Source organism: Myotis nattereri (assembly GCF_964212035.1).
Source record: "Myotis nattereri genome assembly, chromosome: 5".
NCBI classification, from domain to species: domain Eukaryota; kingdom Metazoa; phylum Chordata; class Mammalia; order Chiroptera; family Vespertilionidae; genus Myotis; species Myotis nattereri.
In genome coordinates, this window is record NC_138080.1 from 46,444,279 (window position 1) to 46,471,333 (window position 27,055).

The 27,055-nt window shown below is 37.2% G+C and overlaps 3 protein-coding genes across 3 annotated transcripts in view; 2 read left to right on the top strand and 1 right to left on the bottom strand.

Moving 5' to 3' along the window:
• The window catches only part of RXFP1 (relaxin family peptide receptor 1), an 86,675-nt gene extending 78,935 nt beyond the window's left edge, over nucleotides 1–7,740 (top strand). Inside the window, exons 15-18 of the mRNA XM_081093209.1 lie at nucleotides 182–411; nucleotides 2,965–3,375; nucleotides 4,076–4,294; nucleotides 6,272–7,740. Of these exons, the coding sequence (XP_080949335.1) occupies nucleotides 182–411; nucleotides 2,965–3,375; nucleotides 4,076–4,294; nucleotides 6,272–6,570 (1,159 nt within the window). The 3' untranslated portion in view covers nucleotides 6,571–7,740. The remainder of the gene's footprint in view (nucleotides 1–181; nucleotides 412–2,964; nucleotides 3,376–4,075; nucleotides 4,295–6,271) is intronic.
• Nucleotides 7,741–11,677: 3,937 nt separating this feature from the next.
• On the bottom strand, nucleotides 11,678–13,581 carry LOC308519896 (renal cancer differentiation gene 1 protein; the record flags this gene model as incomplete). The annotated part of the gene is made up of 2 exons (XM_081092243.1): nucleotides 11,678–11,833; nucleotides 13,402–13,581. 2 exons carry the CDS (start codon nucleotides 13,579–13,581, stop codon nucleotides 11,678–11,680), a joined length of 336 nt encoding a protein of 111 aa, XP_080948369.1.
• A 324-nt stretch (nucleotides 13,582–13,905) lies between these two features.
• Nucleotides 13,906–27,055, top strand: part of ETFDH (electron transfer flavoprotein dehydrogenase) — a 38,077-nt gene continuing 24,927 nt past the window's right edge. Inside the window, exons 1-4 of the mRNA XM_081092244.1 lie at nucleotides 13,906–14,236; nucleotides 24,197–24,337; nucleotides 24,954–25,183; nucleotides 26,797–26,878. Of these exons, the coding sequence (XP_080948370.1) occupies nucleotides 14,191–14,236; nucleotides 24,197–24,337; nucleotides 24,954–25,183; nucleotides 26,797–26,878 (499 nt within the window). The 5' untranslated portion in view covers nucleotides 13,906–14,190. The remainder of the gene's footprint in view (nucleotides 14,237–24,196; nucleotides 24,338–24,953; nucleotides 25,184–26,796; nucleotides 26,879–27,055) is intronic.

Here is a 27,055-nt window from a genome sequence, read left to right on the forward strand (position 1 = left end):
AAGTTAATGAAAATTAAACTTAGGTTTAAAGCTGCAGTATTCCTAATGTTTTACATCCCCGAGTCTCATTAGTAAGACATTGTATTTTCTTTCTACTGAGAAAATGTAGAAAATACATATTTATGGATAGTGAGGCCAGATTAAATTTAAAATCTTATTTTACCTCCTCTTTGCATACCAGCTATTTTAAGAAATTCCAGTACTGTGGATATGCACCACATGTTCGCAGCTGTAAACCAAACACTGATGGAATCTCATCTCTAGAGAATCTCTTGGCAAGCATCATTCAGAGAGTGTTCGTCTGGGTTGTGTCTATAGTTACATTCTTGGGAAACATCTTTGTCATTTGTATGCGACCTTATATCAGGTCTGAGAACAAGCCGCATGCCATGTCCATCATATCTCTCTGCTGTGAGTATTTCCTGACTGAAGAGGAATTCTAGTTTCAAAATATAGAAAAGCATTGTTATTCGAAAATTAGTAAACAGGGACAGACATAATTATGAGATTTTAAATTTTTCTCCTTTTCGCTTATATATTGTTTTCACATTCACTACAATGAAAATAAAATTTCTTTAGTGGTGAGAAAGAAAATAAGTTTTATTTTTCCAGTCCCCCTATCCCCCTCCCCTCTGACAGCTGTCAGTCTGTTCCATGCATTCATGCCTCTGGTTCTATTTTGTTCATCAGTTTATTTTGTTCATTAGATTCCACATGTGAGTGAGATCATATGGTATTTGTCTTTCTCTGACAGGCTTATTTCACTTAGGGTAATAATCTCCAGGTCCATCCATGTTGTTGCAAAAGGAGAGATTTCTACAGCTGTGTAGTATTCCATTGTGTGGATGTACCACAGCTTTTTTATCCCCTCATCTTCTGATGGGCACTTGGGCTGTTTACAGATCTTAGCTATTGTAAATTGCGCTGCTATGAACTTAGAGGTTCATATAGTCTTTCAAATTGGTGTTTGGGGATTCTTGGGATATATTCCCAGAAGTGGGATCATTGGGTCAAAAGGCGTTTCAATTTTTAATTTTTTGAGGAAACTCCATACTGTTTCCACAGTGGCTGCACCAGTCTGCATTCCCACCAGCAGTGCACTAGGGTTCCCTTTTCTCCACATCCTCGCCAGCACTTGTCATTTGTTGATTTATTGATGGTAGCCATTCTAACAGGTGTGAGGTGACATTTCATTATGGTTTTAATTTGTATCTCTCTTATAATTAGTGACCTTGAGCATTTTTTCATATGTCTATTGGCCATCTGTATGCTGTCTTTGGAGAAGTTTCTATTCTTGACTTTTGCCCATTTTTTAATTGGATTGTTTGTCTTCCTGGTATTGAGTTGTGTATAAGTTCTTTACATATTTTGGAAATTAACCCCTTATTTGATGTATCATTGGTGAGTATGAAAATGGGTTTTAAAAAAAGAAAACTCAGTCACTTTACACAGATTAATGAAGTTCTCATTTATTACTCTCCACATAAACAAGCTCTTATTTATTAGTTTTAGTTTTCTTCTCTGGCGGCATAATATATTATTAAAGCTTGTAAATCTTTTACTATGCATAAAACCTTTCATGGTCATATTTTATATCTAGAGCTATATTTACTTTTTTGTTTGAATGTCCAATTCATAAATATTGACTTAGTTGTTTTTCTGGACTCTGAGATCCTAGAACCTTTTGCAGTCATAATTTGAAATATCTACAGAAAATGTTTTTAGTTCATATGAAATATTTTAAAGTTTTTGAAATGTGATCGCAAGCTAATATGTTAAATGAGGACTACAAAGAAAAATAAGCATGAAACTAGCCATCAGGATGTTCATAGTGTAAGTAAAGTGGTCTGTAATTTACCTATATTCTCTCAAGCAGCCATCAATCTACATACTGTGTGCTGTCCCATGTCTTAATCCTATCCTCATTCAAAGTCTAATGTCCAATTGTGTGAGGGTGATTTTCATTGCAAGCTACCTAAGAAATTATTTACTACTTTGTATTGTTAGTATTGTTAGTTACAAAATTTTGAGAACTCTCAATTTCCTTGGTGAAGGCCAGAATATAATTTCAGTATTTAAGGACTAGGGTCAGCCTTATGATTTATACACTGATGTGATTTTAGGAACTTTGGGTAGACTGCTTGTGCAGTCAGAAAAAAACCTTATCTACTTTCAGATATGTAATGTTTGCTTAAAAAGCAAATACACTAAGTAGGGCATTACATTGACAGCTAATTTAGGGAATGGGAGGACATAAAATGAGACAGAGAAATATAAAAAAAAAAAAAAAAAAAAAAAAAAAAGGAACTGAGAATCAGAGAGAACAGGCCTGCTTAGGCCAGCTCTGAGTAAATAATGTAAGTCCCCTGAAATTATACTGACTGCAAAGCACGTCAGAATTATTCGTATTCTAAATTATGGGCTTCAAAATTCAGTGTGACTCCTCCATCTCAGCAACTTCTGGATTATTCTCTCTGAAATTTTGGATGATGTCTTTAGCTTGTTAAACTGGGAGAATTTCAGTGGAAGAGGTGAACCAAGTAATAACATCCCCATCTTGGTCCCTAATCCAATGCTCAATATAATTGCATTTTATTCATTTATTCAACACTTTTGGGTGATGGAGCTAGAATGAAAAACATAACAGACAAGATCACTGCTCTCACAGATTTAATGTTCAAGGAGAACAGAGAATGATTACATTTTAGTTGTAAAGGATGTTATAAACATGGTTATCAAGAGAGTTGAAGAGGCTCTTACCCATAAATGAATTGTTAGAATAGAAATTAGCTGCCCCAAGATGGAAGAAACTTGGCTAGTTGTTGTTGTTGGTTTTTTTTTTGCTAAAATATTAGATATATTATGTATATATATTATTACATATACTCAAATATTAATACTTATTGATAAGTCTTTTATATCTATTTATTTCTCTAAATTTGTGACATTTACTGATCCCTATAGGTGCTGACTGCCTAATGGGAATATACTTATTTGTGATTGGAGCCTTCGACCTAAAGTTTCGTGGGGAATACAATAAGCATGCACAGCTGTGGATAGAGAGTTTTCATTGTCAGCTTGTGGGATCTTTGGCCATTCTCTCTACAGAAGTATCAGTATTACTTTTAACATTTCTGACAGTGGAAAAATACATCTGTATTGTGTATCCCTTTCAATTTTTAAGGCCTAGAAAATGCAGAACAATTACAATGTTGATTCTCATTTGGATTATTGGGGTTATAGTGGCTTTCGTTCCATTGAGCAATAAGGAATTTTTCAAAAATTACTATGGCAACAATGGAGTATGTTTCCCTCTTCATTCAGAAGACACCGAAAGTATTGGAGCCCGGATTTATTCCGTGACAATTTTTCTTGGTAAGAAAATCTGTATTATGAGCCTTTTCATACAAATGTTACAATAAATCACAACATGAACCTCGTTATACCTTCTAATGTTTACAAAATTTTTATATGAGATCTTCTAACCAGTTTTTCTCATTGACATTGGGGGTGAATTCTATCAGAATACCCTAAAGGGATTTTTAAAAATTTCCTTTAATCATATAAATTCCAACATGATGCACCTTAATAAAAGACAAGACACTAAACACTTATATATTATGCATTCACCCTAATAATACTAAGCAAAATATATTTTAACTCTTTACCTTTATACTATAAACAAATTCAAAGTAGCCAGACAAGTTTTTGGCTTGAGTACACATACAAGTGTTTTCTCTTGTAATTTTTTTCAAAATATAATAATATAATTGAATTATTATAAAAATAATACTAGAAAGATTAGTTTAATAGGCCCAATATATTCATTGAATCACTATCATCTCATTTTAATATGCCATTTCAAAATTAAACATTTTATCATTCCTCATTACTTCAAAAATACTTCAAAGACTTAAAAATTCATGATTTCTATATACCCTAGCAATTATGAAGAACAAAAAAAAAAAGTATTGGTCTTTGTTTCTTAATAACAGCTAAGAGTAGGTTTTGTTTGTTTCTTTTGTTTTGAAAGAGTATTTATATACATCAACAATAACCTGTGTGTTCTAAATAGGTATTAACTTGGTGGCATTTATCATCGTAGTTTTTTCCTACGGAAGCATGTTTTACAGCGTTCATCAAAGTGCCATAACAGCAACTGAAATACGGAATCAAGTTAAAAAAGAGATGACCCTTGCCAAACGGTTTTTCTTTATTGTATTTACTGATGCATTGTGCTGGATACCCATTTTTGTACTGAAATTTCTTTCACTGCTTCAAGTAGAAATACCAGGTACTACTTTTTTCTTCTTTATGTAAAAACAAAAATAATGTATCTGTTTCTGCAATGTACTTCTAGGAAAGAAAATTAAGATCCTTACCACTACCTCATTTCAAGAAATATAAGTCAGTTACATGAACTTCAGGTTCTCTTCACAAATAAAATGTTCACTGGGAGGAAGCCGGTCAGTTATTTCCATAAATACCTAAAACCACAATTACTAGTGGGACAAAGGAACAATGACTCAAATAAATTATACTCAATGTAGTGAAATTTTGGTAATCCCATGCTTAAGATGACCAGAAGGGAATATAGATGAAAACAATGATCAAAGAATTATTTATTTCAGAAGGTAAGATATTTTTCTTCCCTGAGTACATAGCAATTCAAAGAATGTTACCCCAGAGTATGAGAGGTGACAGAAGAAAACACTCTTGATATTTAAAAATAATGTGTATCATACTCATTACGATGGCTATCATTTAAAAAATAACAAGTATTGGTAAGGATGTGGAGAAAGTTGCACTCTTATTCTTTGCTGATAGGAATGTAAAATGGCACCACTGCTATAGAAACCAGTGTGATGGTTTCTCAAGAAATTAAGCATACAATTACCATATTTCCCAGCAATTCCACTAATGGGTATATACCCAAAAGAGTTGAAAGCAGTAACTCAGACATTCATACACCCATGTTCATAGCAACAGCATTCACAATCACCAGGGTCCATCAATGAATAAATGGGTGAACAAGATGTGTTACATACAGAAAATGTGTTACATACAGAAAATGCAATGTTATTCAGATTAAAAAAGAAGGAAATTATGATACATGCTACAACATGGATGGACCTTGAAAACACCATGCTAAGTGAAGTAAGCCAATCACAAAAGGACAAATATATGATTCCACATCTAGGAGGTAACTAGAGTAGTCAAATTCATAGAGACAGAAAGGTTGTAAATAGTACTGTTAAGGTTTGGGAGGAGAAGGGGATGTGGAGTTATTAATTGGTACGAAGTTTCATCTTGGCAAGATAAAGACATTTTGGAGATGCATGGTGGTTATGATGCACAATAATGTGAAATGTACTTATACACTTAAAAATGATTAAAATTGTAAATTTTATGTTATGTGTATTTTACAATTTTAGAAATGTGCAAAATCCTGTTAACTGTATGTATAGTGCAATATGTATTCACATTGTTAAAAATTTATAAACATACATTTTTAATTTTGTTTTATCCCATGGTTTGTGGTAATAGTATCTGACATTTTATAAGCAACAAAGAAGAAAGACAGCACTAATTAAATTCTAATAAAAATTTGAGCATTTGGTAGATGCATACATAATATAGTGATTTTCTAAGATAAGGTTAGTCAAAGATGTTTTTACTGAAATAGCTAGTGAAGTCTAAAAATGCATACCTATCGTTAAGAACCAAATAGTTGAAATGAAATTTATTAAATATAAGTATGTGTTCTGAGCAATATTATATCTACTAATAATTAAAATATTCAAAAGGTCTGATTTAATACTAAACAATAGTTTTTTGTCTCTCTCTGACTTTCCCTCTCTCTTCCACTCTCTCTAAAAAATCAATGGAAAAATATTATTTTAAAAAAAGAATTTAAAATAATCTTTATGTGAGTAGTGCTAAAAAGCCTGAATCAGAATATTAAATGGAATCATATTTTAATAATATATAGTCATTTGATGGGAAATATTTCTATCTTATAGAATAGTTTTTGATGTATTCAAGAAAAGCTATTTAGCAATGAACCCTGGTTTTTTGTAGCATAAACACTCCCCTCAAACACTGGCACCCTGGAAAGATACCCTGGAAACACATATAGACTTGGTATCTAATTGTGTGACATCCTAATGGAAAAATAAACACTTGAAAGAGACTGAGGTACAAAGGGAAAGGGGTTTCTATAACTTGCAAACATCCATAAATACTAAACTATGTCATTTTTCTCTTCCAGGCACCATAACCTCTTGGGTAGTGATTTTTATTCTGCCTATCAACAGTGCTTTGAACCCAATTCTCTATACTCTGACTACAAGACCATTCAAAGAAACGATCCATCAGTATTGGAATAACTACAGACAAAGATCTACTGGCAGCAAAAGAAGCCGGAAAAGATATACTCCATCACTCATGTGGACAGAAATGTGGCCGCTGCAGGAGATGCCACCTAGATTAATGAAGCCAGCTCTTCTAACAGACTCCTATGAATTGTCACTAATTTCTAAATCAACTAGACTCAATTCCTATTCATAACTGACTCTGACCCCCATTGGGATGCTTCAAAATGGATTTATTAGTATAGAATGAATGCCACAAAATTAATAATTTACATGAATGGCTAAGATAAATTTGGGAAATAAATTATTTTGATAATATGTATATACTAGCACATATTTTGCATAGGAAATTTAAGAAAAATCTACTTCAGAAAGATTCATTCTTTTTTAAAAATGTTTTTATTGACTTTTTTTTTGAGAGAGAGAGGTAGAAAGAGGGATAGAGAGATAGAAACATCAATTAGAGAGGAACATAATCAATTGGCTGCCTCTTGTACAGCCTCACTGGGGAATCAAACCCACAATTCGGGCATGTGCCCTGACTGGGAATCGAACTGATGGGTTGACACTCAACCACTGAACCACACCAGTCAGGCCATTCATTCTTTTTGCATTTCTTGAGTACCCACTATATGCATGGCACTGCAGTAAATTCTTGGAAGTAGACAGTATAGAACCTTCTCAATGTTCAATGTTAGATTTTGTTTACAACCAAATATACATAGTGCATCTGCAGCTCCTATGTTAAGGTAGAGCTTTATCTGTCATGCATATCATGGACACTTTCAAATAAGCGTTTCATACTCAGTATAATAGCATCAGAGAAAATGTCTGATTGTTTGCAAAATATTCTGTTTTAAGAATTCATCTTAACTCTCTTCAAGTCTTCATACACTTTAGAGCCAATACGATGTATTTATTACTATGGAAAAAAAATGTTCTGATATTAACTCAAAACAGCACTTCTCTGCCCAAATGTCTTTTTGCTTTGAGAATCATCATGTGATTGGAAAAGGAGAGTGAAAGTATTGCTAAGGAATGAATCAGAAAAACTAGGATGAGGCTAGAGATCAGCGGAATAGAATTTGAGTGTCCAAAAATAAAACCCTCACATTTACAATTGAGTTTCAACAAAAATGCTAAAATAATCAAATAAAGAAAAAAAGTCCTTTCAACACATGATGCAGGGACAATTCAGGGCAAAAGAATGAAGTTGGACCCCTTCCTTACACAATATACAAAAATTAACTCAACGTGAATCAAAAACCAAAATATAAGACATAAAACTCTTAGGAGAAAACATTTGGGTAAATCTTCAAGACCTCTGACTTGGTAACTGATTCTCAGATGACAATAAAAGCATAGCAACAAAAGGACGAAATAAATTGGATTTCATGTAAATTTAAAACTTTTGTATATCAAAGGACATTCTTAAAAAAGTGAAGACAACCTATGCAATGAAAAAAAATACTTAGAAATCATATATCTGAGAGGAGGTGGTTAACATACAAAATAAAGAACTCCTACACTAAACAAAAAAGTCAGCAGCTCAATCAAAAAATGGGCAAAGGATCTGAACAGACATTTCTCCAAAGAAGGTATACTCATGGCCAATAAGCACATGAAAAGATGCTCAGCATCACTAATCACTAGGAAAATGCAAATCAAAACCACAGTAAGCTAGCACATCACACCTACTACCAGGGCTATAATTTTAAAAAATAACATATTGGCAAGGATATGAAGATTGAAACTCCTTCCACATTGCTGGATGGAATGTAAAATGGTGCAGCTGCCATAGAAAACAGGTCAGTGGTTCCTCAAAAGCTTATCATACAATTACCATATGCTCCAGCAATTTCAGTCCTAGGTATGAACTGAAGAGTTGAAAACAGGACTCAGATACTTGCATGCAAGTGCTCTTTGCAGCATTACAACAGTAGTCAATATATGGAAGCAACCCAAGTGCCTATCAACTGATGAACAGATAAACAAAATGTAGTTTATCCATGTGATGGAATATTATTCAGCCATAAAAAGGATTTAAGTTCTGACACATGCTACATGATGAATGTGAAATAAGCCAGCCAATACGGACAAATACAGTTTGATTCCACTTGCATGAAATATTTGAATAAGCGAAGTCATAGAGACAGAAAGATGAGAGTTTACTGGGGGTGGGAGGGTTGGGAGGGTGATGCTTAAGAAGTGGAGAATATCTTTTTAGGCAAAGGAAAAAGTTCTAAAATTGATTATGGTAATGGATAAATAACTGCGATTATACTAAAAGCCACTGAATTATATATTTTAGATTGGTTAATTTTATGGAGACATGAATTATATCTCAATAAAGCAGTTAAAAGGAAAAGAAAGAAGAGCTAGAATGTACATTCAGGAACTTCAGGAAGGAAAAATCTAAGTACATGTTTTGCTCTAAAGACAAAATAGTTGTCATCAAGAGATGGATTCACCTTTTGTTTGCACGGCCAACCAGATCTTAAGATGCTACTTTTTTGCTAGTTAATTCTTCTGGTCTCTGAGCTATAGGAATCTTATGCTTTCAGAATTTAAAACCTTTAAAAAGGAATGAAATGTTTTCAAGTAATTTTAACTACAACAAAAATGTTTGAAACATGAAAATACTGGACTCAAAAACATATTTATTGAGTATATAATTGTATAGGTTTATTTTGAAAATAAATTACCTGAAAATTAATTCTATTAAAAATATGGATTGCTTTGAGTCCTTTCTGTTCTCACTTAAAATGGTTCCAGTTTTTCTGCATGAAGAATGTGGTATACTTTCAATAAAAATCAAATAGAAAGCTATAATTCTGCTTACAATATTAAATTAACTACTTAGATTATAATTTTTTAAAAAGCTTACAAAAGTACAAATACATTTAAATTATTTGTTCGGATTATTTATTAAATTTTACTTTTTTAAACACCTCTTGATAATTTTTTTAAATTTTTATTGATTTGTTGTTCCACTTACTTATGCATTCATTGGTTTATGCTTGTATGTACCCTGACTGGGATCAAACCTGCAACCTTGACATATCAGAAGGACGGTCTAACCAACTGAGCTATTTGGCCAGGACTAAAGTATTATTACTATTATTGAATAATGGAATAGAAAATTATTTTTCTTAAAAAGAGTATCTAGAAAAGAAAAAGCAGTAATCATGAAGACATAATAGATGAAATGTATTCCTATGAAAATTATGATTGTGAGTCTTAGAAATTCTGTTAGTATTAAGCATCTTTGAATTGCTGTGAGTTATAAAAATATACATCTGAAACTACCTGTTAACATCTCAAATGTTTTTCTGGAAGCCATTTGGTTTCCTGTCTGTTTAATTCACTCACTCTTCCATCCTTCCACCTCTCCAAATAGAGAAACTTCTATACATACATAGATCTGAAGAAAATATAGCCAAATGTTAACATTTATTAAATCTGTATGGTGGAAATGCACTGGTGTCCATTAGGTCATTCACCTTTCCTGTTATGTTTGAAAATATTTCAATAAAAAATTTTAGAGTAATGAACCCAATGAAATGGAAATTTTCTTTTAACAAATTTATTTTTGTACATTTTAATTTCAATTTTCATGATATATAAAAAATATTTTCTAATATCAAAATAAGCATCTCTATGGTACAGGTATATATCATGTGTTATCTTTAACTTTAAAAAAATTAATAAAGTACTATGACTTAATATGCTAAACAAAACTATTTGCCCATCCATTTGTCCCCTTTCATAGCCCCATTGTGGAGTTTTAGGATACAGTTTTGTACACATCTCCATAACTACAAAGAATAAGATGCTATATCAAAGATGTCCAGAATTACATAGTACAGAATTAGTGGGCTTAATCATTGACATATGACACAAACCACCAGAGAGAGAGAGAGAGAGAGAGAGAGAGAGAGAGAGAGAGAGAGAGACAGAAAAGCAACATAAGCTATAGGACAAGTAAAATAAAACATTGTCAATAAAGTCAAATAATATGAAAATAATCACATCATTTAAATTTGATGCATTAAAAACAATAACTTCTTTAAAATTACATTTAGAATTAAGAATTATTACTTATAGCCGAGACCGGTTTGGCTCAGTGGATAGAGCGTCGGCCTGCGGACTGAGAGGTCCCGGGTTCGATTCCGGTCAGGGGCATGTGCCTGGGTTGCGGGCACATCCCCAGTGGGGGATGTGCAGGAGGCAGCTGATCGATGTTTCTCTCTCATCGATGTTTCTAACTCTCTCTATATCTCTCTCTTCCTCTCTGTGAAAAATCAATAAAATATATTTTAAAAAAAAAAGAATTATTACTTATAAAGCTCCAAAAGTAATAGTTAGTACAGAGTCATAATTGTGATAAGGCACTTTAAAGAGAACAATCAAAGACCTAACAACATGGAATGCAAGAAATATTATCTGTAGAAGCAGTTAATCTTAGAAATAAATATGGGGGAAAATATGCATTCTTTCTATACATGCTTTCATTTTCTGAAGTAAAAGCTGTTTTAAAAAGCATCCTAGAGGGCAAAAAATATTTAGCATATATTTTAAAAAGCTGTCATCAGTAAAAGTTCAAATCTCCATTAAAAAAAAAAGTTTTCCTTCAAGTCAATGAGGTTGACTCTTTTATGTGACACTGTCCTAGGTGCTGGGGATTGGTCTAGAGAAGTTAGCCTAATGGAGCTGGATCTAACATTACTAACCAAAGTTACCTTCTTTGGTAACTTTAAACTCTGCCATTCTTGCCATCTTCTTGCAAATCAAATAAAATAATGTTCTACCTCGTTTGCTCCTAGTAACACTGTGGTATTTTTGTCTACTGATGAAATTAACTTTCATAGAAGATTCTATGAAAGTTTAGTCAGAAGATTAAGCAAATACTAGCCGGCATCAAAAATAACATCAGGCCCTAAGCGGTTTGGCTCAGTGGATAGAGCGTGGGCCTGAGGACTGAAGGGTCCCAGGTTCGATTCCAGTCAAGGGCATGTACCTTGGTTGCAGGCACATCCCCAGTAGGAGGTATGCAGGAGGCAGCTGATGGATGTTTCTCTCTCATCGATGTTTCTAACTCTCTATCCCTCTTTCTTCCTCTATGTAAAAATGTCAATAAAATATATTTAAAAAAAATAACATCAGTATTCTGCTTTCACAAAAGTGAAGAGAACCAAGAAAAATTCCATTTTTAGTGTACAGAACTACTGGAGATTCTCCTATACATATGATACATGTGAAAATATCATAAGTGAGGACGTATGAGTTATTCCACAGCTAAATCAGTTGTCAGGCTTCAGAGAATTGTAGCCTTCCTTCAAGAGGTCCCGCCATGTTTTCAGGAAACGTGCATTTTCTGTACATTTCAAGGCAAGCTCGTCCACTTGAGCTGATACTGCAGATGTGGCTTCAAGCAGTTTGGTCAATGAAAATGCTGCCTGAAATTATATTTTTTTAAAAAGTCAAATAATAGAAATTTATTCTTTAAATTTTCATTTCATCTTATAGTCTAAAAATAGCTTAAAACCAATGCCTAAATTATTTTCTTTAAAAGTAAAAAATCTGCAAACTAAAAGCAGACACTCTGAGCTAACAAAATCAACACAATCAAAATACATCCAGAAAATATCCAACTCTTGGTGGAAAACTCACATCTTAAATGTTTTCTTCATATAAACAACACAGACATAAAATAACACTGTTCCTAGATAACACATCTGCCCTCCTTTGTACATATTCACTTGAAACCAGTCTTGCTCAGCAAAAACAGAACCTGTGTCAGCATTTTGTTAAAAAACAACAACACAGCCCTAACCGGTTTGGCCCAGTGGATAGAGCATCAGCCTGCGGACTCAAGGGTCCCGGGTTCGATTCCGGTCAAGGGCATGTACCAGTGGGGAGTGTGCAGGAGGCAGCTGATCGATGTTTTACTCTCATCGATGTTTCTAACTCTCTATCCCTCTCCCTTCCTCTCTGTAAAAAATCAATAAAATATATTAAAAACACACACAAATACTTGAGCCATGATATAATCCAGTTCATTCCCCAGTTTCCAATCTGCACAGGCGGGTCTATTCCACAAACTTCTCCCAGGAAGACTACACCTCATTCACCAAATACTTCATTCTACCTGACCCCCTCAGGAGTCCTTAAATACGGAAACGGTGACCCCCTCCGATGATGTCTTATGTGTTACGGTTTCAGGTGTATGTGTGTGGGTGGGGGAAGGGGATGTCGGGTGTGTGTGGGGGGGAGGGAGGGATGTCAGGGGTGTGTGTGGGGGGATGTCAGGGGTGTGTGTGTGGCGGGGTTCAGGGGTGTGGGGGGGATGTCAGGGGTGTGTGTGTGGGGGGGTTCAGGGGTGTGTGTGTGTGTGTGTGTGTGTGCGTGTGTGCTCGCTCGCTCGCACAGGGGCATTAGTTTCTGGAAATTCGAGATTCAACAGAAACCAACCAAAGATCCCTCCCTGTGATTCCCAGAACCGTTAAATGAAACAATCTGGGCTACGGGGCGGGGACTAACCCCTCCAAACTGGGTCCAGCGCAAAGCCAGCCTGAGAAAGACAACAGCCTTGTCAGCTGGCTCTGGGCAGGTGGCCAACCAGAACAGCGGGCTCTCAGGTCCCGCGGAGCGAGAAGTCACAGCCTGACCCACACACAGCACGGGGGGAGGATGAGTGTGTGTGTGTGGGGCGGGGGGGAATGGAAGAGGAGGGGGGGATGGGAAGGGAGGCGGGGGGGGGGCAGACGGAGCCAGCACAGTCCTGGCAGCGGAGCGCGTGGTTTCGGGTTTCAGGGATGATGGGAACCAGAAGCGAGGCAGAAAGACGGAGGGATGGGGATGGGGGGGGGGGGGAGCCCTAATTCCCCCACGCTAAATCTGAAGGCGGATTCCGTCCTTCTGCACCTTAGGATTCCCAGCCCCTCGCTCCCGGACCCCGCCGCGGTCTGTGTGCCAACAGGCGCGGGCTGGGGACGCGGTCGGGGCACCTGTCCCCGCCACTCACGTCTCCGATCTGCAGCTCCACTTCCTCCAGCCGGTCCACCGGTGGGCTCCTGCTCGGAACTGGCCAGTCCAAACTCACTGGGATGCCGGGGGAAGATGTGGAAGAGGAATCAGAAGACGAGGGAGAGAAGGAAGGTGGCAGGGGCTGCGAAGAAACCCGCGCCTCCTCGGGGTCTGCCATGGAGAAGTGCTGGGACGGCCGAATCGAAACTTATCGGAACCGACACCAACCGTCTTTCAACTGCTCGCGCCCTAAGGCCAGAGGCCCCGCCTCCTCTCCCCCGAAATCACGCCCCGTCTCCTGTGGGCGTCCGCCCAATACCGAAAACGGCATTTTTTCAGGACAGCCTATCAGATATCAGTGGATTCACCGTGGGCAGCTCGCTGCTCCAGCGCAAAGCTCCTTACAGGCTTACCAGGCTCTTCAGCAGAAGACTACAACTCCCAGGATGCCGTGCGCGTTGCTTCGCCTCTCACTGCCTTTGGCTGCGTGCGCGGTGCACCATGGGGCTTCAAAGATGGTCCGGACAGACTCAATCCACCACCAGAGGCCGCGGGACACGACCCGGAAGCCTCGGCTGGCCATTGCGTCACGCGTGGCGCCGGCGCAGAAAGAGAAAGGGGCGGGAACGCCGTGAAGCCTGAGAGGTGGGCTGAGCAGAGAGGCAGGTTTCAGCAGAGCGGTTGGTGCCTCCCGGCAGGTAATGGCGCCCCCCGAGGCCTAGAGGTCCAGCGCCCGCGGCGAGCCACTGGCAGTCCTCCTTCCGCTGGTGTCCGACGAAGAGTCCCGATGACAGTGAACATGTTGGTGCCACTAGCCAAGCTGTCCTGCCCGGGTGAGAGGGCATTTCGGGAGGGGAATTAGCGGGGACAGGTCGAGTAGTTTAGGGAGAAAGGGTCACAGGTGGGGGCTGTCGACACCTGTCTCCTCCCGCTTCTCCTCCGGTCGCTTTCTGAAGCCAACCTACGACAAAGGTCACGCCGCCTGCACCTGGCGGTGGACCCCGGGATCCTCCGTGGTTGGCCGTCCGCAGCCGGAGAAGGGACAACTAGGGGAAAGGTCGTGGGCCGGGGAAACGTCTGCACACGGGCCCCCGGTGGACGCCCGGACCGAATCGTCCCGGATTCTGGCTCGGACCCTTACCCCGAGGCTCAGGTGTTATCTGTGGCACCGCTGGAAATGGGTAGAAGAATATTTGCACAGGTTTTCTCCTGGGTCTCGACCTGAGTTGCGTCTTTGCCGCCAACCTCACATATGAATGTTAATCGTGATGGTTAACATTCATATGTGCCGCCTAAGTCACCAAATTATTTCGAGCGCCAGGAGTTTTTCTGCATTATGTAAAATTAACTCGAGGGGCTCATCGTGTTGTGGGCGTTCCTAGAACCCCCACGATAACTCGTGAAAATACCACATTGCCTCTCCTGTCACTTAAAAAAAAAAAAAAAAAAGGTAGAATGATGCACTGCGATGGTGTTTCGTTTTGTTTTACTTAACAAAACAAAAAATTCCAAAAAAAAGTTCACTTACAGGATCTTGAATTCTCTCACATCTGGCTTAATATTTTTCTAATCTGATTTAAGTTAATTTTCAGATGTGGAATAAACAAGTATACCTATTGCAACTTCAAGGATGTTCTTATTATGTAAATTTCATTAACGTGGGATTCTGTCAAAGTTGGCCATTATATATTAAATAAGTAAAATTTTGTTTCAAGTTCATTTTATGCATGCAGGTATTACTACACTTAATGTGTAGATATGTTGTGGGGGTTTTTGTTCTTGTTTTTAATATCAAAGTAGTCAGATGCTGCTATCTGCCCTACTGCCTAATTTAGTTGAAGTTAGAAGTCATTCTTGGGCCAAGTGCTAACATAATTCCACCAAATTTACCATTTCCATTTTCCTTGGATGCTTAAGTCATTGCCATTTCCACAGCCTAGTGTTAGTACTACTGGGCTAACATTTAAATGTTTTAGAGACAAGCACTTTTGGAGACAAGCACAAATGCACTGTCAGTGTGACTTTGATAGGGTGATGTTATGAGTTCAATGGACTTTTGAGCTCACTTCTCCACCAAAATTAAGCCAAGGTGCCTAAGTGTACACTTTAAAGTGAAATATCAGATTTGTTTTCAGAAAAGGAGTAAAGGTCATGATTTTTTTTAACCCTCCAGAGGATATCAGACTGCCCAGTTCCAAATATTCTCAAGAAAATCACTAGCTGTATGAGCAACAGAATTACAGTTTTGTCTAATACCAAATCATCAGTTTTCAGGAGCAGATGAAAACTTTTAAACTTTAAACTACGGTAATCCGACACTAAACTAAAACTTAAAATATTGCTATGTCTTTTAATAAAAATGTAAATAATAAAGATTCTTAAATGCTCTTTTGAATGATGCTATTACTATATTTGAACTCTGGGACTGAGTTCTATAGTATCTTTATTTGTCTTAAGTACTTTTTTAGATTTAGGATATGTGAAGGATTATTTAAGGTTTAAAAAATTATTGCCAATAAAACATTTTTAGTATGCATTTGCAATAGAGAAATTTAGTTTACTTACCAACTTAAGAGTGATTATCAAAAACAGACATTTAGTGGAGTTTTTTTAAATATATTTTTATTGCTTTCAGAGAGGAAGGGAGAGGGCGAGACAGATAGAAACATCAATGATGAGAGAGAATCATTGATTGGTTGCCTCCTGCACTCACCTAACTGCACTGCCCTGACCAGGAATCCAACCCAGTAACCTCTTGGTTCATAGGTCAGTGCTCAACCACTGAGCCACACTGGCTTGGTGAGACTTTTAGTGTTTAAAAGACTTTAGAAGTGTCACTCCAAATCTCTTTTCCTTCTGCATTCATCTGCCCTACTACCTAATTTAGTTGGAATAAACAAGGTAGTATTATGATTAAGATTAATCATAATCTTTAATTATTGTCTGATGCCTGGTTTTTACTTCTGTCAAAAAATCATTTTATTGGAGAGCCCTGTCTGGGTGGCTAAGTTAGTTGGAGTGTTGTCCAGTGCACCAAAAAGTTGCAGGTTCAATCACCCCTTTGGGGCGAGTAAGTGAGTCAACCAATTGATCTCTCTCTCTCTCTCTCTCTCTCTCTCTCTCTCTCTCTCTCTTTCTCTTTTTCTCTCAAATCAATAAACATAGCCTCAGGTGAGGATTTTAAAAAATCATTTTATTGCAAGGAGTAAAACATAAAATGTATGAATTCTGCAATTGGATTTAAAGAATAGAAATAATTATCCTATGCCAGGTTGTCATCTCTCCCTTAATTAGAAAAATAAATAAAACAACTTGTTTCACACAGCTCAGGTTCTGTCACTTCAGATATCATTCCAAACCCACTGGAGTCTCAGAACTAGACAGATGATGGAAGGATTGAGACTCAGCTTGGCTGGGATCATCTTAATTTCTTTTTATCTAATGTAAATGTGGATTGTAGCTGTCCCAAATATCTCATAAGGTCATGAAGGATGAGATGTGGTATTAAAATGGAAAATTCTCAACTGTTTAGTATGAAACAGTCCATGAAAATGTAAATTTTATTATATACAGGGTGGGACAAAGGTAGGTTTACAATTATGAGTATGTAAAACACAGTTTTTTCTTTTATTATTATTATTTTCCATACGAACAACTGTAAGCCTACTTTTGTCCAACCCAAACAACTGTAAGCCTACTTTTGTCCAACCCTGTATTCCAAATCCATGCAAAAGTCTTGGTTGATCTTTACTCTTTGTTTGTTATAGTCCATACTTAGAAAATTGTTCATTTGCAGATAGATGTTTCATTTATAAGAGAACAAGTTAAAAATTAGAAAAGTCCTCATTATTATTATTGCTGTATAACTCAGGAATTAGTGTTAGGAAATTAAACCAGAGATTTGCGCATTCCTGGGTGGGAGTTGAAATTTTAACTAGGAAGTTTCCTGTCCAGCTAACAAATATATTAGCTACTTGCTTGTATAAGACATATACTAGATCTTATACCATAGTATTTCCAAGTCAAAGATTGATCATAAACTTTAGAGCTTATGTGGTAGGGAAGAGTAAAGTAACTTGCTGAAAATTTCATTGCTATAACTCCTTCACTATCTTGGCATTGGTGTGGTACATTTGTTACAAGTGGTGAACGAATATTGATATATTATTAATAATAGTTTACATTAGGGTTCACTCTTTGTGTTGTATACTCTATGGGTTTTGATATGTGTATGTCATGTATCTGCCGTTAATGACATTATCATACAGAATAGTTTCACTGCCTTCCCCCCAAATTCCCTGAGTTTGACTTATTCATCTCTTCCTCTATCTTTCTGAACCCTGGCAACCACTGATCTTTTTAATATATCTATAGTTTTGTCTTTTCCAGAATGTCATGTTGGTTTCTTTCAATATGCATTTGTTTCATCCACATCTTTTCATGGCTAATAGCTTATTGCATTTTAGTGATAAATAATATTTAATTGTACAGATGCACATCATTCTGTTTATCTGTTCACCCATTAAAGGATATCTTCCAAGTTTTGACAATTATGAATAAAGCTGCTGTAAAAATTCATGTGAGGTTTTCTTTTAAGTCATGGATATTTTCTATCTTTTATTATGATATGAACACTTAACATGAGATGTAACCTCTTGAAAAAATTTTAAATGTGTAATATATTATTGTTGGTAGCTCCCTATCATATAAGATGTTCATATCTTTTTTAAAAGATTTTTAATTGATTTTTAGAGAGAGAGAGAGAGAGAGAGAGAGAGAGAGAAACATCAATGTGAGAATAACATCAGATCAGCTGCCTCCTTGCACGCCCCTTACCGGGGATCAGCCCCCAACCCAGGCTTTGGCCCTGACTCAGGAATCAAATCAGCAACCTTCTGGTTCACGGAAGAACATCCAACCTACTGAGCCACATCAGTCAGGGCTGTTCAGCATCTTTTCATATGCCTATTTTCCATCTGTACATCTGTATTTCTTTGGTGGGTTGTCAGATCAGATCTTTGGTCCATTTTTTAATTGCGGTGTTTGGTTTTTTATGAATTCTTTTATATTTTGGATACCAGCTCTTTATCAGCTACATGTTTTGCAGATATTTTCTTCCACTCTATGAATTATCTTTTCATTCCCTCATGTTGGTTTTTTTAATGCTTCTGATATATAACTCTAGTTTGCCTTTACACAGAGAATGACACTAAAAAAAGCACTAACCTGTTTTATAAAACCATGGCTGAATTGTAAATGAGTACTATAATGAAGGAGAGTGTAAAATATTATACCTGTAAATTAGGGTAAGACTGGGGTTTAGCATACAACAAGGAAAAGACAAATACTTAAGGACTATGCTGTCTACTGGTAGCATTCAGACAATTAAGCAAGACATTATGTTTATATCTTTTTTTGTCAAAAAATTTTTTTTAAATTTTTAGTCAAATGACATAATGATTTTTGAGATTTATACATACCTAGAAAAACCTTCCTAAATCCAAGATTCTAAAAAACAAAACAAAACAGTGTTTTCCCCATAATCTTTTGTATGTGACTGTAAATGTTCTTTTTTTAATTACAGTGTTATTGAGATATGTTACATACAACACAGTTCACACTATCTAAAGCAGTGGTTCTCAACCTTCCTAATGTTGCGACCCTTTAATACAGTTGCTCATGTTGTGGTGACCCCCAACCATAAAATTATTTTCATTGCTACTTCATAACTGTAATTTTGCTACTGTTATGAATCGTAATGTAAATATCTGATATGCAGGATGTATTTTCATTGTTACAAATTGAACATAATTAAAGCACAGTGATTAATCACAAAAACAATATGTAATTATATATGTGTTTTCCGATGGTCTTAGGCGACCCCTGTGAAAGGGCCATTTGACCCCCAAAGGGGTCACAACCCACAGGTTGAGAACCGCTGATCTAAAGTTTTTAGTATATTCACCAAGTTGTGCCATACCACCATGTATTAGAACATTTTCATCACCCCAAATAGAAACACCATACCCATTAACAGTCACTCCCTAACCCCTCCAGCGCCAGACCACTAATCTACTTTCTATCTCTATAAATTGGTCTATTCTGAATATTTCATATACATGGAATATTCATAATACATGTGGGTTTTTTCTGGCTGACTTTCATTTAGCATAATGTTTTCAAGGTTCATCCATGTTGTAGCACATATCACTACTTAATTTCTTTTCATTGCTGAATGATATTCCATTTATGGATATATTTTTATTTCTCAATTCACTAATGAACATTTGAGTTGTTTTCACTTTTTGGCTGTTATGAATAATGCAACTATGAACATCTGTGTACAAGTTTTTTGTGTAGACCTATGTTTTTATTTATCTTAAGTATATACTTAGGAGTGAGTCATATGGAAACTCTATGTTTAACATTTTGAGAGACAGTCAGACTTTTTTCCGAAGTGGCTGTACCATTTAACATTCCCGTAACAGTATATGAAGCTTCCAATTTCTCCACATGCTCATTATCACTTATTTTATTATTTGCCTTATATAAAGTGGTAACTTGTTATAGTTTACTAGGGGCCCACTGCACGAAATTTGTGCACTGGGTGGGGGGAGGGGGGAAGTGATGGTTCCCTCAGCCCAGCCTGCCCCCTCTCACATACTGGGAACCCTCAGGCGTTGACCCCCATCACCCTCCAATCGCAGGATCGGCCCCTTGCCCAGGCCTGACGCCTCTGACAGAGGTGTCAGGCTTGCACAGGGGACCCCCATCTCCCCCCAATCACTGGCTCTGACCCCCACCCAGGCCTGAGGCCTCTGGCCCAGGAATCATGCCTGGGCAGGGGACCCCCATCTCCCTCTGATTGCTTGCTCCACCCCCCGCCCAAGCCTGACGCCTCTGACCCAGGCTTCAGGCCTGGGCAAGGGGACCATCATATCCCTCCAATCCCCGGCTCCGCCCCCCACCCAGGCCTGATGCCTCAGCCAGAGGAGTTGACCCTCATCACCCTCCGATCACCAATCACCAGATCGGCCCCTTGACCAGGCCTGAGGCCTCCGGCAGAGGTGTCAGGCCTGGGCAGGGGACCCCTAGCTCCCCGCGGTTGTAGGCTCCGCCCCTGCCCAGGCCTAACGCCTCGGCCAGAGGAGTTGACCCTCATCACCCTCCGATCACCAATCACCAGATCGGCCCCTTGACCAGGCCTGAGGCCTCCGGCAGAGGTGTCAGGCCTGGGCAGGGGACCCCCAGCTCCCCACGGTTGCAGGCTCCGCCCCTGCCCAGGCCTAACGCCTCTGGACTAGGCGTCCGGCCCGGGCAGCGGGGACCTGCAGCTGCAGCGGCCCCGCGATCGCGGGCTCCGCTTTAGGCCCAGGCAAGGGACCCCTAGCTCCCGGGACTGCCAGCTTCGACTGTGCCCAGCTCCCATCGCTGGCTCCACCCCTACTTCCTGCTATCACTGGCCAGGGCGGAAAAGGCACCTGATTCTCTGATCATGGCTGGGGGGCAGGGCAAAGGCTCTTAGCTCTCCCCCTGGGTTTCCGATCACTGTCAGTGGCAGGGGCTTCTTCCTGCTTTCCCTTTCGCCTCCCTGCATTGTGCCTACATATGCAAATTAGCCGCCATCTTTGTTGGCAGTTAACTGCCATCTTAGTTGGCAGTTAATTTGCATGTAGCCCTGATTAGCCAATGAAAAGGATAGCGCTGTACGCCAATTACCATTTTTCTCTTTTATTAGTGTAGATATTTGTATTTCCAGGATGGTTAGTGATGTTGAGCATCTTTTCATGTAATTAACAGCCATTGTATAACTCCTTTGGAGAAATATCTAATTAGATTCTTTGTCTGGTTTTAATTGTTGTTGTTTTGTTAATATTAGAAATGAATTCTTTATATATGCTAGATACAAGTCCCTTATCAGAAATATAATTTGCAAATAGTATTTTCTCCCATTTCATGGGTTATTTTTTTACTTTCTTGATAATATCCTTTGAAACACAAAAGGTTTTCATTTTGATGAAGGTACAGCTTATCTATTTTTTCTTTTGTTGCTTTTGTCATTGCTAAGTAACCACTGTTCCAAGGTGACAAAAATATACACCTAGGTGTGGGGGTATTTTTCTTAAATTTATAGTTTAGTTCTTATATTTAGGTCTTTGATCTTTTCCTAGTTACTTTGTATCATCATAATCTTTATTTTTAAATTAAAAAAAAATTTTAGATTTACAGAAGAGTTGAAAAGATAGCACAGAGTTCCCATAAAACCTTTGCCTAGATTAACTTCTTACATGACTATAATATAATTATCAAAACTAAGAAATTAACATTGATACAATACTGTTAAACTCCATACTTTATTCAGCTTTCGTTTTTTGTTTTAGGATCCAATCCAGGTTACCAGATGCCCTTAGTTGTCTGGTTCCTCAGTCTACTTTAGTGTGACAGTTTCTCTGCCTTTTCTAGTCTTTCATGGCCTTGACACTTTCGGAATAGACTGGCCTGGCATTTTGTGGAATGTCCTTCAATCTAAGTTTGTCTGGTGATTTCTCATGACTAGACTGAGGTTATAGATTTGGTGGAAGTGTACCACAAATACAGATTACATTAGAGGTTGTTGCCCAGGAATTGAGAAAGTTCCCACCTAATTGCTTCTCTCTTCCTATGAGGTTTGATATGCTAGATTATCTGCTCCAGGTAAGGGAAGAAGGAGATGGAGTTGCAGGTTTAAGGACAACAGAGGCTTAATAACTTTCTTGCAGATAAATGTTTTCATACTTCTGTTTATTTCCATTAAATTCTATTTGCTAACTCAGATTATGTATACTTTTTTAGGCTCCAAAAATATTGCCATATATGAGAGCCAATCTAATTTATAAAGAGGCTGATTATAAAACCCATTTTTGCCAATATTGTTCCAACATAATTATTAATACTAGCCTTTATAACTCTCAAAAGTAGCTAGTTTGGATTATAAATTATATGGTCATCCTATTTATAGGTTAAACTTGACATGAGCTAGATTGAATAAATTGGTTTATTAGCTACTTTAAATATTATAATTTGAAAACATTGCTTTATGAGAAAAAAAGCTAACTGAATTGTTCATCTATGAAACGGTACAGTCTATTTTAGTTTATGTCACAACTAATAGCTCTATAGCACAGATCAAACTATTCCCTGAATGTCTGCAGTTTTTATAGGGTCAGAATATAAACAAGACTCCAAATATAAGGCATTATGTGTAATCATGCAGTTTTAGGTCATGAAGGTACCTTAGACTGTGACCCTTTACTTTTTTGGATGAGGAAACAAATCAAGTAATTTGTTTAAAGTGTTAGGGCTAATTAGTAGAAAATTAACCAGAAACCAGCTCTGATCCTCAATCCTAGATTTTTTAAATATATTTTTTCGACAGCCACTTGGCCTGGATATCAAATCCCCCCTAGTATTAGCTACAACAATCAAGGCTTAACTACAAGACTGCGCACAAAGACCACTAGGGGGTGCACCAAGAAAGCATAACAAAATGCGGAGACAAAGAAATAGGACAAAACTGTCAATGGAAGATATAGAGTTCAGAACTACACTTTTAAGGTCTCTCAAGAACTGTCTAGAAGCCGCTGATAAACTTAATGAGATCCTCGAGAAATCTAATGAGACCCTCGATGTTGTGATAAAGAACCAACTAGAAATTAAGCATACACCGACTGAAATAAAGAATACTATACAGACTCCCAACAGCAGACCAGAGGAGCGCAAGAATCAAGTCAAAGATTTGAAATGCGAAGAAGCAAAAAACACCCAACCGGAAAAGCAAAATGAAAAAAGAATCCGAAAATACGAAGATAGTGTAAGGAGCCTCTGGGACAGCTTCAAGCGTACCAACATCAGAATTATAGGGGTGCCAGAAGATGAGAGAGAGCAAGATATTGAAAACCTATTTGAAGAAATAATGACAGAAAACTTCCCCCACCTGGTGAAAGAAATAGACTTACAGGTCCAAGAAGCGCAGAGAACCCCAAACAAAAGGAATCCAAAGAGGACCACACCAAGACACATCATAATTAAAATGCCAAGAGCAAAAGACAAAGAGAGAATCTTAAAAGCAGTAAGAGAAAGAAACTCAGTTACCTACAAGGGAATACCCATACGACTGTCAGCTGATTTCTCAACAGAAACCTTGCAGGCCAGAAGGGAGTGGCAAGAAATATTCAAAGTGATGAATACCAAGAACCTACAACCAAGATTACTTTATCCAGCAAAGCTATCATTCAGAACTGAAGATCAGATAAAGAGTTTCACAGATAAGGAAAAGCTAAAGGAGTTCATCACCACCAAACCAGGATTATATGAAATGGTGAAAGGTATCCTTTAAGAAGAGGAAGAAGAAGAAAAAGGTAAAGATACAAATTATGAACAACAAATATGCATCTATCAACAAGTGAATCTAAGAATCAAGTGAATAAATAATATGATGAACAGAATGAACTGTTGATTATAATAGAATCAGGGACATAGAAAGGGAATGGACTGACTATTCTTGGGGGGGAAAGGAGTGTGGGAGATGCGGGAAGAGACTGGACAAAAATCGTGCAGCTATGGATGAGGACAGTGGGTGGGGAGTGAGGGCGGAGGGTGGGGCGGGAACTGGGAGGAGTGGAGTTATGGGGGGGAAAAAGAGGAACAAATGTAATAATCTGAACAATAAAGATTTAATTAAAAATATATATATTTTTTCAGTCTACTGAGAAAAGCTAATTGAAAAAATAATAATGTTTATAATTTTTGTGCAGCATATCAGTGCTTTAATGCCTTAAAAATTAAGAAAAATTATCTACCTCTGTGTGCTACAAGATGGGCTTCAAGTTCCGTTGTACCTCGAATTACTACCCACTATACTATTTATCCCCGGGATAAGGACAAACGATGGGAAGGTAGGTAATAATTTGTGTAAAATTGTTGAGACTTTATAGATACTTTGTATCATTTTGTAGAGGGAAATATTTTTCATGGCACTGTAAAAATATCTAATAATACATGAAATTTATAAAATCAATTACATATTATTTAGAAAAACAAATATTTGCTAAATTTATAATAATAAATCTCAAAGCCAAAAGTTCATTTATGGAAGCAAAAATAAAACATGCACTGGAACCAGAAGTAAGAGAACACACAATTAATACAGTAAGATCTTTAGTACACTTCTCATGCAAAGGAGAGGGGCAATTTTTGAAAATAATAATGTTTTAGAGCAGCAGTTCTCAACCTTTGGCAGTCAAACGACCCTTTCACAGGGGTCGCCTAAAACCATCCTGCATATCAGATATTTACATTACGATTCATAACAGTAGCAACATTACAGTTATGAAGTAGCAACAAAAATAATTTTATGGTTGGGTCACAATATGAGAAACTGTATTTAAAGGGCCAGAAGGTTGAGAACCACTGTTCTAGAACATAGTGGGTATTTATAAGCCACTATGTGATTTTGGCAGGTTATATTCATCCCAGACTTTTTATGTACTTCTTAAATTTTTTTCCTCACAGGAGTGAGCATGGAGAGATTTGCAGAAGAAGCAGATGTAGTAATAGTTGGTGCGGGCCCTGCAGGGCTGTCTGCTGCTGTTCGGCTAAAGCAGTTGGCTGCTCAGCAAGAAAAGGACATCCGTGTGTGTCTAGTGGAAAAAGCTGCTCAAATAGGAGCTCATACTCTCTCAGGGGCTTGCCTTGATCCACGTGCTTTCGAAGAACTGTTCCCAGACTGGAAGGAGAAGGGAGTATGAAAAATTGGTTTTAATGAAAAGTCTAATCTTTATTGAATCTTTATTTCCAAATTACTGGCATAATGGAAACCCTTTTTATGTAATTCTGTCTTGTAAAGGATAACTACTGATTTTTTTATTTAAAAGGAGCAAAAATAGATAAAATTATGTCATATATAGTTATAATTTTAAGATATTAACTTATTTTTGTATAATGCCTTTTACATGTTGTATTTTTGTACTGGGTTTATGAGAAGGCATTATCTTGAAATCTTTTAATATTTGTACTGAAAAAAAAATACAGCATTTTGATTTTGAGGGCATTTCCTAACTTTCTCCATAAGTGTTTATATCATTGTTCTTAATAAAGTGTTACCTACATTTCCTGGACATTGCAATAGCTAAAGCCAAGGAGGATAATCTGATCTAATTTTCTAAAGCAATGAATCATAGTCATCCACATCTAACCCGAAAAGGGACTGGTATGATATGCAGAGAACCAAGTGTTGGTTTTACTGCTCTTATAATTGTATGACTTGGTTAAAATTTTATACTCTATATATTTCAGTTTTTTCTTATGTGATATGGGTTATATTATATATATCCTACCTTTAAGGTTAGAATATTTAGTATCTGTGAATATGCTTTGTAAAGGTAAAACATTGTATAAATATTTCTGTATTTTTTTCCATGTGGAGTAAGCTAAATTCCCAAAATTTAACTTCTGCTGTTCTTTCTAAAATATCAAGCTCCTTTAAAGTAGAAATACTTTAATTATGCCTAATTAACTTTCTCTTTTCAATATTATATCAGATATAGATATTAATGAATGATTATTGACGAATATCAATTCTAATAGAAAAAGTTTTTCACATCAAAGCCCTATATATCTAGGCAGAAACAATCTATTGTATACATGTTAATTATCTTTTTCCAAAGGAAAAATAAAATTTGTCTTATGTTTTCATCAAGCAGGAAATTACAACTTGGAGCAAGCTCCTAGGCTAAACTCCCACAGACAGGGAGACAGGAAGCCATCCTCCTTGATGTTCACATTTCACAGATGTCTCCAAGGCCCCCAAGAAAGACATTCCTGGGATGCAAAACTGGCTTATTTAAGTTTTAAAAAGATCCCCATACATCTCAAAGAGACAAAGACAGTCCAAATTTTCTAAAGAAAATGATGAAAGAAAATTGAGGAGGGTAGTTCCCTTTTTAAATTTTTATTTATATATATTTTATTGTTGACAGTTGAACGCCTTCCACCCAGCCCCTGCTTCACCCCATGCCTTCACCACACTATTATCTGTGTCCATGTGCTCTGCATATATGTATATAAGTTCTTTGGTTATTTGCATCTCCCGAGCCACCTCCCCTCTAAGATCTGTCAGTCTGTTCCATGCATTCATGCCTCTGGACCTATTTTGTTCATTAGTTTATTATGTTCATTAGATTCTACATATAATTGAGATTATGTGGTATTTGTCTTTCCTCTGACTGGCTTATTTCACTTAGCATAATATTCTCAAGGTCCATCCATGCTGTCTCCTTACTTTTTGTTTTTTATCTGTATTTACCCTTACAGATATGAACTAAAACTTTCCTTTCTTAACATATTTTATTTCTAGGCTCCCCTTAACACTCCTGTAACAGAAGACAGGTTTGCAATTTTAACACAGAAATATAGAATTCCTGTGCCAATTCTTCCAGGTAAGGTATGATAAATAATCACAGAATTATAGAATTACACAATGGGAAGGAACTACATTTCATCTGGTGAAATTCCGTCCTTTTACAGATAAGAAAGCTGAGGCCCGAGATTTGTAGGCTTTACCCAGAGTTATACAGCTAGCTTATGGGGAAGCAGGATTGGAACCCAGTTATTTT